The sequence below is a fragment of the Trichomycterus rosablanca genome, chromosome 2 (assembly GCF_030014385.1).
Source record: "Trichomycterus rosablanca isolate fTriRos1 chromosome 2, fTriRos1.hap1, whole genome shotgun sequence".
In the NCBI taxonomy this organism is placed as follows: domain Eukaryota; kingdom Metazoa; phylum Chordata; class Actinopteri; order Siluriformes; family Trichomycteridae; genus Trichomycterus; species Trichomycterus rosablanca.
In genome coordinates this window covers 48,653,011-48,666,560 of record NC_085989.1, presented here as the reverse complement: position 1 = coordinate 48,666,560, position 13,550 = coordinate 48,653,011, and the positions used below count along the sequence as shown (strand labels likewise).

Here is a 13,550-nt window from a genome sequence, read left to right as displayed (position 1 = left end):
TTAGTACACCACACTGTGTTTTAGCGCCACCACACTCCATAGGAAATAATGTCACAGGAAATAACGTCACAGCAACGGTTTTCTCACTTCTCATGTGAATGCGCCGGTACTGAATGAAATACGGTATTCCAATATCAAGCGTCTCCACCATTAAGAAGCACAAGGAAACAATAAAGAAGGAAAGGTAAAGAGCAGATTGTATTGTATTTAACTGTTTTCAATTGTATTTCAGTGTTTTTTTTATTATATCTGTGTTATTTTCAATGTATAAGTTTCAAAAACAACCCCATTATTTTACATTAAATATATGCAGTTCCAGGGGACCATGGACGCATTAACGGGTTTCCCAAACCAAATCCTTATGGGAAAAAATACCTTGAAAGTTACCACTATACACCGATCAGCCATAACATTAAAACCACCTCCTTGTTTCTACACTCACTGTCCATTTTATCAGCTCCACTTACCATATTGAAGCACTTTGTAGTTCTACAATTACTGACTGTAGTCCATATGTTTCTCTACATGCTTTGTTAGCCCCCTTTCATGCTGTTCTTCAATTGTCAGGACCCCCACAGGACCACCACAGAGCAGGTATTATTTAGGTGGTGGATCATTCTCAGCACTGCAGTGACACTGACATGGTGGTGGTGTGTTAGTGTGTGTTGTGCTGGTATGAGTGAATCAGACCCAGCAGCGCTGCTGGAGTTTGTAAATACCGTGTCCACTCACTGTCCACTCTATTAGACACTCCTACCTAGTCGGTCCACCTTGTAGATGTAAAGTCAGAGACGATCGCTCATTTATTGCTGCTGTTTGAGTCGGTCATCTTCTAGACCTTCATCAGTGGTCACAGGACGCTGCCCACGGGGCGCTGTTGGCTGGATATTTTTGGTTGGTGGACTATTCTCAGTCCAGCAGTGACAGTGAGGTGTTTAAAAACTCCAGCAGCGCTGCTGTGTCTGATCCACTCATACCAGCACAACACACACTAACACACCACCACCATGTCAGTGTCACTGCAGTGCTGAGAATGATCCACCACCCAAATAATACCTGCTCTGTGGTGGTCTTGGGAGAGTCCTGACCATTGAAGAACAGCATGAAAGCAGGTTAAAAAGGTATGTAGAGAAACAGATGGACTACAGTCAGTAATTGTAGAACTACAAAGTGCTTCTACATGGTAAGTGGAGCTGATAAAATGAACAGTGAGTGTAGAAACAAGGAGGTGGTTTTAATGTTATACCTAATCGGTGTATATTGTATTACTGAATGAATGAGTCTTTTAAATCCTTAAAGTGTTTGTATATGCTAATTAGAACGTGAACCTGCTTATCATAAACACAGACTTCCAGTACACATTAAACAGCATCTCCATGGAGCTTAAGCTCTAATAAATACAGCGGTTGCTGGGGTGACGTCACTCACTCCCCAACTGTCCAATCGGATGATTGGGTGTTTGCTCTACTAGCCAATCACGGAGCAGTAACTGTCGCTACAGGTCAATTCTAGCGTAGGAGGCGATTCCGATTCATACGTCAGATGATAAGACACTAATGAGTCGACTTTAGGAATCGATTCCTCACAGAAAGGAGAATTGACTCTTTTTAGAACCCTATTAAACTGCACAATATTTTTAAATCGCATTTTATGATATATATTTAATTAATGCTACACCTCATTCGTCCTAATTACAAGCCAATGTATGTGTAGCAATTGATTCTTTAAGATTTTCAATCAACTCTATCCATAAAGCATGCATCAAATTGGAATCGACTCTTTGTATTGTGAACACCGTATTGAACTCCTCTTTCTGCAGTGTTTCAAATTGACTTTTTTAATCGTATTATTGTATTTGTATAGATTTAATTAATGTTTTACTTCTGTTGATCTACTTACTAGCCTTTTGTGTAAGCTTTGAGATCGATTCTATTGTGAAAGCTTGCATTTACAGAGGAATCGACTCCAGTCGTTCATTAATTCAGTTTCATTCATTAGTGAAGCTTATAAATTGGTTGCAAAAGACATTTTCTAGAATAAAACACCACAACTTTAGGAGGGTAAAGCACTTTAATGAATGACTATTTAAAGTGAATGCCTTTGTTCAAATCAGGCAGAAATGATTTTGTAAACAGCAGCTCTTTAATCAATATTCCAAGCTTTACCCATTAAGCAATTTCACTGTGATGAATCTATTCATCATCATTGGGATTTGAAATGGGGGTCTTGTAGCCAAATCTGACTGTTTATTATCTATCTATCTATCTATCTATCTATCTATCTATCTATCTATCTATCTATCTATCTGTCTGTCTGTCTGTCTGTCTGTCTGTCTGTCTGTCTGTCTGTCTGTCTGTCTGTCTGTCTGTCTATCTATCTATCTATCTATCTATCTATCAAATTAAATTAAACGGCGTCCATGTACTGCTCAATAATCTGTTTACTGCTCCCTTTGACTGCAACAATGATCACATATTTATATTCCGTTCATTACTGTAACATCATTAGTTGTGTCTGATATTTTAAGGTTATTACAATGGCATTTGGGGTTAAACAAATATAAAGAATTAAAATTTTAAATCGTTTGCTGAGAGCCTAAGATTTGTAACAACAAACATCAGGTTACTACACCAGACAGAAATTCAATATTCAGTAGAAGGGTTACATCTAAACAAACAAGCTGCCTTGTTAATATCAGTATTAAAACAAACAGATAGAGATACATGATATGGCCAAAAGTATGTAGACACCTGAGCATGAGCTTGTTGGACATCCCATTTCAAAAACAAATTCCCACAAGAGTGTCTGTATGGCTGGGCACTGATGTTGGTCAATTAAGCCTCAGTTAATGTTCCAGTTCATTCCAAAGCTATTTAATGAGGCTGAGGTCAGGGTCTCTGTACAGGACACCGGAATTTTTTATTAAACCAAGCTTCACTTATGCATAGAGCCTTCTATGCATTTTCTTTATTTCCTTAACAAAATTATTACACCTTTCAGCAATGGTTGTGGCTGAAATTCTGTACATAAATTCAATAATAAGAAGGGGTGCCCCAATGCTTTTGCCCATATAATGTAGATATACTGATAGATAGATCATTGCATTAATACCAGAGGGGAAGTCTCATATTACAATGGCACAGAAAAAACCTTAAATTATTATATAGAAATGTAACAATGTATAAAAAGATCAAATGAGTGAGGTGTTGAGTGCAGTATGACAAAGTGTCATGTAAGATAGGTACATCCATATAGGCTGAGGTTAAACATTTAAGTATAATATGTACTAACACCCAGGCATCCAGTACAATATACAACAGAGATATGAGATATGTGTAGGAGCATGAGGAAAAGCAGCAGAATGTAGTGATATGAGCAGAGAGATGTAGTACGGTCCAGCTGTTTGTTACTCAGTGAGCCTGTCCTGCTAGTGGATTTGTACACAATGTCCCAGCACAGTGAAGAGCTGGCATACAGTGTGATCACTGTTGGTGGAAAAAATGTCCTGTACCGTTCCTTGCTTGCTGAAGGTACTTCACTGTCTGACCACTGTAGCAGTGAATTTGTCAAAACCATCCAGACGCAGCCCAAGCTCAAGCCAGCCTTTCTGATCTGCTTGTTATGCTTTTTTGTGACATGAAAAGGAAAAAAGCATTTAGTCATGTTACTTTAGGACAGATCATATGGTACATATATGTATTTTTTTGTTATGAACACATTTTGTTATGTGTTTGAAGTTAAGTGGGATGGAGACAGCAATTTGGGAACATTGCACCTTTAGGCTCCCCTAATTATTTAAGAAAGATGTTTTGAATGTAATTCCTGTCTAATTTGGAAGTATTTTAAATAGCTGACAGAATGGCACAGCTGGTACGTGGGTGCTGCACAGCAACATGAGTACTAAGAACCTACGTTTGATCTTCCCTTTGGTGGTCACTGTCAGCTGGCAGGCAGGGGTTTTGCCAGAAATTCTGTGTCAGTGTGGGTTTCCTATGTGTGGGAACTTTGAACCCTATTCAGGGATTCCTGTCCAACACGTCCAGCGTTTTTGAGTGGCACCGTAACCCTGACCAAGGGTAACTGAGTACTGTAAAAGATCCTAAAGTATTTATGACTAAAAGCTTATTCAACTACTTCTCTTTATCTATAGAAGTGTGATCAGTGACTGATTTGTAACCTCAAAAGTCATAAATCAGTTGTATTGCATGGATTTGACTCTTAAGCTTTAGGATTGAAAAGCTTGAAGCCCTAAACCTGATAACATAAAAATCAATTCTCTTTCATCAGTGCTTCAACCTTTAGACTCATGAATCAATTTTATTGTGTTGAATCGATTCAGTCAGCACTGATTTGATATAGGAAAATTGATTTTTGTAATTTATTTTCAGCATTAATCGCGACACAGTCTGACTGTATATGAACCAATTTAACCTAATGCTTCACCTTTACAACTCTTTTGCTCGATTAATCTTTTTAATTAATTCGTATTGTGTTGAGTCGACTCTTTGACTTCGGTGTCGGCTCACTCGACCCAAAGCCATAAATCTGACAATAGAGGACTCGATTCAATTAGGAATCGACTCCCACTTCTAGCCGTAGCTAGTCATCATCATCCCTCAAAATATTCAAAATGGATCAGAACAGAACAGCGTTTTCTGTCCAGCTTTATATTTATGACCTGTCGAAAGGGATGGCACGACAACTTAGCCCAATTATGCTCGGTAAGTCGTTTTGTTTGACAATCTTTATCTTATTATTTTTGTGTGAGTACGCATTAGCATAGCATAGCGGCTAATATGCGGTGAGAAGCTAGCGGCTAATAGTTTTTTTTAAGGCAGGTTACTATGGCAACACATCTTTCACAATAATGTAAATAATGTAAATGGTTAAGAAATGTAGACCAAAAAATAATAATAATAATGATAACAACAACACTTTAATGTGTTTTGAATCCGTCTGTTTATCTTTACTTAATTTGTACTAACCGCTTAATTCTGGCCAGGGTCGCGGTGGGACCGACACCACCCACAAACACTTGTCGCTTTTAAACAGGACAACACTCACTCATTCACTCTGTTACTTATTTACCTAGACACATGGGCAACGACGAGCAGCCAATCCACCTTTTGCATGTTTCGTGTCAGGTGAGAGAATACCAGAGTACTCAATGGGGGCGTGAAGAACATACCAAACTCTTACAGTCTGGACTCATGTTGCTGTGCAGCACCATTTCTACTAGCTGCGCCATTATGTGACCCATTAAAACACTGATTCCTTAATTTTCACTGTTCTCTTCAGCCTGGTCAGGGTTAAGGTGGGCCCGGGGCCTCTCGGGAACACCAGGCTCAGGGCAGGTGTACACTTTAGACAGGGTTCTATTCCTTTATGAGGTAACTCGCACATTTAGGGCCAGTTACGTTCAGCCAACCAGTCAAGCCTTCTGCATGTTTTTTTTGGGAGGTGGAAGGAATGCATATAGGCATGGGGAGAACATGCAAAACTCCTTACAGACTGCAGTCGAAAGCAAGGATCGTGTTATGAATTCTTTATTTACAATCAAACCAGTTTCACCGAAGATTTGAAAGATTGCAGTAGATTAGTAGAACATTTTCTACTGTGAACTGAGCAACTGTGAAACATGGTGGCGGTAGTGATGGTGTGGGGATGTATTGAGGCAGACTTGACGTTGTTGCGGATCAATTTGTTCCATTCATCAGTAGATGTTCAAGAAGATTATGAGACAATCTGTCCAAGAGCTGAAACTGAGGTGTAATGGGTCATGCAGAGCCGCTGCTGAGGTCCGGGTGCTGTCGGCCGGAGGTGGATGGGCGGTCGGCTGGGTGTCTACATACAGACACTGAGAGACCTGTGATGGATTGGAGCTCTGTCCAGGGTGTTCCTGCCTTGCGCCCAGTGTTTTCCGGTGGAGCCGGTCCAGTTGCAACCCTGACCAGGATGAAGCGGTTGATTGATATGAAGTGAAATGACACTGGTTCATGCAGCAGCCACCACTGAGACCCAGGTTCAGACGTGTGGGCTTGTTATACACATTTCACTGTGTCTGAGGGAGGAAGGTTGACGGGGGTTCGACTTTTTGCTGTTGGTGGAGGAATGCAGTGAGCAAAGGGTGTTCGTCTGTTTGTTTGTTTATTTATTAGGATTTTAACGTCATGTTTTACACTTTGGTTACATTCATGACAGGAACGGTAGTTACTCATTACACAAGATTCATCAGTTCACAAGGTTATATCAAACACAGTCATGGACAATTTAGTCTCCAATTCACCTCACTTGAACGTCTTTGGACTGTGGGAGAAAATCGGAGCACCCGGAGGAAACCCACGCGGACACGGGGAGAACATGCAAACTCCACACAGAAAGGACCCGGACCGCCCCACCTGGGGATCGAACCCAGGACCTTCTTGCTGTGACCCACTTAGCCACGGGTGTTCGTCTGTAAATGTTGAAGACTTCTATAGGAATCCTCTGCTGGTTGGTGGAAAGATGAGGTCGACAGCACAGGTAGCGAGAACGAGAAGAAATCGGAAAATTAAGAATAAAAGGGAAACGTAGTCATTTCCAGTTGCCCTTTGCTGCTTGAACCACCCCTGTCTTGCCCTGATTGAGAAGAGCCACAGACTATTATGCGGCCACTTAGACACTTGCTCAGAGACTCGGAGAACCGCAGAGAACCGTATCGCGTACGGAGAGTCACGCTGTGCTGCTCTGCGAGTTCTCCACCTTAAGTTCAGGTGCCCCTACCGGCCAGCATAGGTCACATTTATCTCTGTCAGATGCAGCCAGCTGTTTCTTGGGCACCTGGCCAGGCTGATAGCACAGCTGAGATTTGACCTGGGTATCTCAGCGGTGGTGAGCTAGTGCATTAGAGCACTTTTCTAAGATTAAATGGTCTTTAATTTTTTCGCTAATGTGTTGTGGTCCAAACTTGCAAACATTTTCATTTTTTATGTGTGTCTTTATTTTTTTGGAATTTAACCAAGGTGTCCTTATTTAATTTTATTTTTTTACAGGGAAGCAGCTGGATGGGATTTGGTAAGTTCTGACATTACACATTACATTCATCTTATCAGACAGATTATTTTACTCCCGTCCACTTAAAAGTAGAGATGGGACGATCGGGGTTTTTGGCACCGATTCCGATCTCCGATCTCCTTTCAGGGACATCGGCCGATAGCCGGGGGGGGGGGTTAGCAGTAAATAAAATAAATAAACTTAAAAAGAGCCTCACAGTGAAGATAAACCGGAGCAGCGCGCGCGTGTGTGTGTGTGTGTGTGTGTGTGTGTGCGCGTGTGCGCGCCTTTAGAAGAGACACATTGTTCACTGTATCGCTATAAGTGATTCATTGATTCACGAGTCATTTTTCGCGAAGCGTAAGTTTCTCTTCTCAGTTATCTCTCCGTGTTTACTGTTATTAATTAAATGTCGTGGTTTTAAATAAACACCAACTACTACAGAACATTTTGTGTGACTCTCTTACATTAAAAAGCTTCATTAAAAAGCTTAATTAAACTGCTATTACCACAGATCTGTAACCGACCGTCAGACTTGTTCCGTCTAAGGAGCTAAAAGTTCAGCAGATGATCCTGAACTAACGAATTTGCTAATGAATAAACTTTTGCCTCTGATTGGCTCTGTAACGTTTTCTGTTCTCATCTACATCACAAGTAAGAACCGCTTACGATTTACCAAAGTGAACCAGGAGTTTATATAACGTGCTGATAGAATCGACTCAGATGTGACCGGGTTGAATTATCTTTTTAAAGTAAATATTACAATCAGCAAAATTACATCGTATGTATGATGCACAACGTTAATGATGTTATTTTAGGTCATAAAGAGCTTTCACTGTGGTTTCTGTACGATGGTTGATGAATGGTGATGCGATGGTTGGTGCTTTGTAGCTCAAAGTCTGGATCAATCCACTGAGCTGTTAAGTTAACATGGTCTTTTATATATCACACAATCGGATCGGCTACTTTTAGGAAATATCGCCGATCGCCGATAGCATATTTTGATTAAAAATCGGCCGATACCGATTCGTAGCCGATCGATCGTCCCATCTCTACTTAAAAGTAATACTGTTATGGCCAAAAGTATTTGGACACCTGACCATTAGCTTTTCGGACGTCTTAAATTAGTATTGGTGTAAATAATAATTGTTATTAAAACAGAGTGACCTCTATGTGATCTTTTCAGCTAGAACATCAGCCGCTTTTCCTGAAAAGGTTTCTCACAAGACTTTGAACTATGTCTGTGGGAATTTGTGTCTGTTCAGTCAAAACACTGGGCAGTGATGTTGATGTTCCAGTTCATTACAGAGCTGTCGAGTGGGGCTAAGGTCAGGGTCTCTGTGCAGCTTTTCATGTTTTTTATAGAGCTTGCTTTGTGCACAGGGGCACTTCCCTAAACTTTTGCTGCGAAGTTGGAAGCATATATTTTTTTAAATAATAGATTTATTTAATTTTAGCTGTTGTGGCTGAAACACAGGAATTGAAATATTAGGGCAGCACGGTGACTCGGTGGGTAGCACTGTTGTCTCACAACAAGAAGGTCCTGAGTTTGATTCCCAGGTGGAGCAATCCGGGTCCTTTCTGTGTGGAGTTTGCATGTTCTCCCCGTGTTTGTGTGGGTTTCCTCCGGGAGCTCCGGTTTCCTTCCACAGTCCAAAAACGTGTAAGTGAGGTGAATTGGAGATACAAAATTGTCCGTGACTGTGTTTGACATTAAACCTGAACTGATGAACCTTGTGTAATGAGTAACTACCGTTCTTGTCATAAATGTATCCAAAGTGTAAAACATGACGTTAAAATCCTAATAAATAAATAAATAAAGTGTAACAATTAGAAGGGGTGTCCCAATACTTTTGTCTATGTAGTGTAAATGTGATGCTGAACATGGAACATGCGTCTCCATTCTGTCCCTGTAGGCACACGTCTATAGTGGTGTATGGAGAGGAGTTCTACTTCGGGGGAGTAGGAATCTCCAGCTGCCCTCCGGTGAGTCCTCTCTTCACTACTCCCAGCGCTGGACATCATAAATAATACAGACATATCGGGAACTGTACAGACCGGTCCGGTCAGTACCTGCACGCTTTTGTACACACTGTAATGAAGTGTGTGTGTGTGTGTGTGTGTGTGTGTGTGTGTGTTTAAGGGTGGAACGATGCTCGGACCCCCTGATACAGTGGTGGAGCTGGGCAACACCGAGGTCAATGAGGAGATATTCATGGACTACTTGTCGTCACTCGGCGAGACCACGTACAGGTAGGAACTAACCCCCGTCAGGAACGTGGGTGGACTGTGATCATAAGAAACGTCCAGTTCATGACATGAGCTCTACCAGGTTCAGGCAGGTTATGAGTTTCAGCTGTAGATTGTGGATCTGCAGTCTTAATATATTTTCAAAAAAATCCACAATAAACTAAAAAATCACTTACATTTTTATTAGAAATTATTATTGGACAAAGGAGTTTGTGTACCGGTCATTCAGTAACAGAAAAAGATCCCTAAACTGATCTAAAATACACGTCTATTACAAGTGCTTTATAAACTTATAGCTTTATATGGACTGTATTTGTGCTACAAGATTTTAAATATTAATTATTTTTAGTTTGTTTTTAAATGAATCACTTAAAATGTTTTTTATTCAAGAATATGAGCTCACGGTAATTACGAGCTGTCTGTCTGTTTGTCGGTCTGCATTTTTATTTATCTGTACTGTATGTCTGCATGTATGTGTCTGTCTCTGTATGTAACTACTGTATGTCATTATCTGTACTGTATGTCTGTCTGTATGTGTCTGTCTGTCTATGTACCTGTATGTAATTACTGTATGTCATTATATTTACTGTATGTCTGTGTGTCTGTCTGTATGTGTCTTTATGTCTGTCTGTATGTCTGCATGTGTCCATCTGTATGTCTGTATGTGTGTATCTGTCTACAGGTATATGTCTGCATGTCTGTATGTGTCTGTACGTCTGCATGTCTGTATATCTGTGTCTGTAGCTGTATATAACTGTGTACTGTATGTCTTCGTCTGAATGTCTGTATCTGAATGTCTGTAACTGTACTTTGTCTTTATCTGCATGTCTGTCTGTATCTGCATGTGTGTCTATGTATGTTTGTATGTCTGTATCTGTACTGTATGTCTAAATGTCTGCATCTGTATGTGTCTACATGTACAGTGTATCACAAAAGTGAGTACACCCCTCACATTTCTGCAAATATTTTATTATATCTTTTCATGGGACAACACTATAGACATGAAACTTGGATATAACTTAGAGTAGTCAGTGTACAGCTTGTATAGCAGTGTAGATTTACTGTCTTCTGAAAATAACTCAACACACAGCCATTAATGTCTAAATGGCTGGCAACATAAGTGAGTACACCCCACAGTGAACATGTCCAAATTGTGCCCAAAGTGTCAATATTTTGTGTGACCACCATTATTATCCAGCACTGCCTTGACCCTCCTGGGCATGGAATTCACCAGAGCTGCACAGGTTGCTACTGGAATCCTCTTCCACTCCTCCATGATGACATCACGGAGCTGGTGGATGTTAGACACCTTGAACTCCTCCACCTTCCACTTGAGGATGCGCCACAGGTGCTCAATTGGGTTTAGTCCATCACCTTTACCTTCAGCTTCCTCAGCAAGGCAGTTGTCATCTTGGAGGTTGTGTTTGGGGTTGTTATCCTGTTGGAAAACTGCCATGAGGCCCAGTTTTCGAAGGGAGGGGATCATGCTCTGTTTCAGAATGTCACAGTACATGTTGGAATTCATGTTTCCCTCATTGAACTGCAGCTCCCCAGTGCCAGCAACACTCATGCAGCCCAAGTCCATGATGCTACCCTCCTGCTTGACTGTAGGCAAGATACAGTTGTCTTGGTACTTCTCACCAGGGCGCCGCCACACATGCTGGACACCATCTGAGCCAAACAAGTTTATCTTGGTCTCGTCAGACCACAGGGCATTCCAGTAATCCATGTTCTTGGACTGCTTGTCTTCAGCAAACTGTTTGCGGGCTTTCTTGTGCGTCAGCTTCCTTCTGGGATGACGACCATGCAGACCGAGTTGATGCAGTGTGCGGCGTATGGTCTGAGCACTGACAGGCTGACCTCCCACGTCTTCAACCTCTGCAGCAATGCTGGCAGCACTCATGTGTCTATTTTTTAAAGCCAACCTCTGGATATGACGCCGAACACGTGGACTCAACTTCTTTGGTCGACCCTGGCGAAGCCTGTTCCGAGTGGAACCTGTCCTGGAAAACCGCTGTATGACCTTGGCCACCATGCTGTAGCTCAGTTTCAGGGTGTTAGCAATCTTCTTATAGCCCAGGCCATCTTTGTGGAGAGCAACAATTCTATTTCTCACATCCTCAGAGAGTTATTTGCCATGAGGTGCCATGTTGAATATCCAGTGGCCAGTATGAGAGAATTGTACCCAAAACATCAAATTTAACAGCCCTGCTCCCCATTTACACCTGGGACCTTGACACATGACACCAGGGAGGGACAACGACACATTTGGGCACAATTTGGACATGTTCACTGTGGGGTGTACTCACTTATGTTGCCAGCTATTTAGACATTAATGGCTGTGTGTTGAGTTATTTTCAGAAGACAGTAAATCTACACTGCTATACAAGCTGTACACTGACTACTCTAAGTTATATCCAAGTTTCATGTCTATAGTGTTGTCCCATGAAAAGATATAATGAAATATTTGCAGAAATGTGAGGGGTGTACTCACTTTTGTGATACACTGTATGTCTGTATTTGTATGTCGGCCTGTATGTCTGTCTGTAAGTCAGTATCTGTATGTCTGTCTGTAAGTCAGTATCTGTATGTCTGTCTGTAAGTCAGTATCTGTATGTCTTTATCTGCATGTCTCTGTGTCTGTATGCCTATATGTCTGTCTGTATGTCTATATGTCTGTCTATGTCTATATGGACAGAGATTTTTATTTGTAAAGTCTATATCTGTACGTGTATCTTTTTTAATATCTGTTAGTTAGTCTGCATGTCTGTCTAACTCTATGTATGGATGTGTGTCTGTTCATCTGTATGTCTGTCTACTTAAATATAGTCATTTGGCTATGATAATTGCTCTCTTGTATTTACCTACTTCTCTCTCTCTCTCTGTGTCTCTCTCTCTGTGTCTCTCTCTCTCTCTCTCTCTCTCTCTCTCTCTCTCTCTCTCTCTCTCTCTCTCTCTCTCTCTCTCTCTCTCTCTCTGTGTGTGTCTCTGTGTCTCTCTCTCTCTCTCTCTCTCTCTCTCTCTCTCTCTCTCTCTCTCTCTCTGTGTCTCTCTGTGTCTCTCTCTCTGTGTCTCTCTCTCTAGAGGTGAGCGGTACCGGCTGTTTGAACACAACTGCAACTCCTTTTCCAATGAGGTGGCTCAGTTTCTAACCGGCAGGAAGATCCCGTCCTACATCACAGACCTGCCTTCTGAAGTGCTCTCCACGTAAGTCCGTCTCTCTCTCTCTCTCTCTCTCTCTCTCTCTCTCTCTCTCTCTCTCTCTCTCTCTCTCGCTCTCTCGCTCTCTCTCTCTCTCTCACACACACACACACACACATTTTTACATCTAATAATGACCGAACAGAGTGGTCACTGAGTTTCCATGAACTTTAGTAACCTGATGATGAGAAACCTCAGTGACCCCTCTAGCTTCTGATAAACCACACAATGTGTAGAGGTGTTAGGTGAGGCGCTCATTTCATTTACCTCCTCTGGTACAAGGGAGCCGCCTTGCTGTCTTACTGTCTACACAGGCAGCTGCCTCAGTAGAGAGGATTCTAATAAGTCAATGACTTATAAGGCAGGTTATTCGAACGTGCTACTTAGACAGCGATTCCATCGGGCATTTAGCATTTTGTCATTCAAACCAATGGGATGGGGTGGCACAACACGCTAGCATGTGAACTAACTCTCTTCTCCCCATCTCCCTCCGTGTACCGAAAACGGTTACATTCGCTGACGAGCCCGAACTTGCAAATAAAATAACTCCGCCCCGTCAGCCATGTTTATTTTTCTGTGAGAGAAGAGCTGCCGCAGTGAATGCTGGGATTGCCTTGGTCACTAAGGCAGCGTCGGATGCTCCCTCGTTCTTGAGTCAAAATAACATTGAAATGTTAAGATGCCTCAGTAGTGAGGATATTAAGGCATCTAGGATTTCGAACAGACGTAAAATGCTGCCTATGTAGAGAGCACACTAGCTTTTCTCACACACACCCAGTGCGTATATATACACAATATATGGACAAAAGTATGTGGACACCATTCTAATGAATGAATTCAGACGTTTTAGCTACAACTATTGGGACCATAAACAATTTTTTAAATCCAAAGTGACTTACAGTACTGCGACAGTATATTGTCTAAGCAATTGGGGGTTAAGGGTCTTGCTCAAGGGTCCAACAGCAGCAGCCTGGCAGCAGTGGGGCTTTAACCAGCGACCTTTTGATTACTAGTCCAGTACCTTAACCACTAGGCTACAACTGCCCTAATATACGGTTTGATAGGTT

General features: G+C 41.6%; 1 protein-coding gene across 3 annotated transcripts in view; it reads left to right on the top strand.

Moving 5' to 3' along the window:
• The first annotated feature begins 4,606 nt into the window (after nucleotides 1-4,606).
• The window catches only part of desi1a (desumoylating isopeptidase 1a), an 18,416-nt gene continuing 9,472 nt past the window's right edge, over nucleotides 4,607-13,550 (top strand). For all 3 annotated transcript variants that reach the window (XR_010015497.1, XR_010015496.1, XM_063016940.1), the window contains exons 1-5: nucleotides 4,607-4,721; nucleotides 7,032-7,053; nucleotides 8,949-9,018; nucleotides 9,176-9,285; nucleotides 12,367-12,489. Coding sequence is in view for 1 of the 3 variants with exons in the window: in XM_063016940.1 (XP_062873010.1) it covers nucleotides 4,631-4,721; nucleotides 7,032-7,053; nucleotides 8,949-9,018; nucleotides 9,176-9,285; nucleotides 12,367-12,489 (416 nt within the window). In the remaining 2 variants the exon portion in view is untranslated. The remainder of the gene's footprint in view (nucleotides 4,722-7,031; nucleotides 7,054-8,948; nucleotides 9,019-9,175; nucleotides 9,286-12,366; nucleotides 12,490-13,550) is intronic.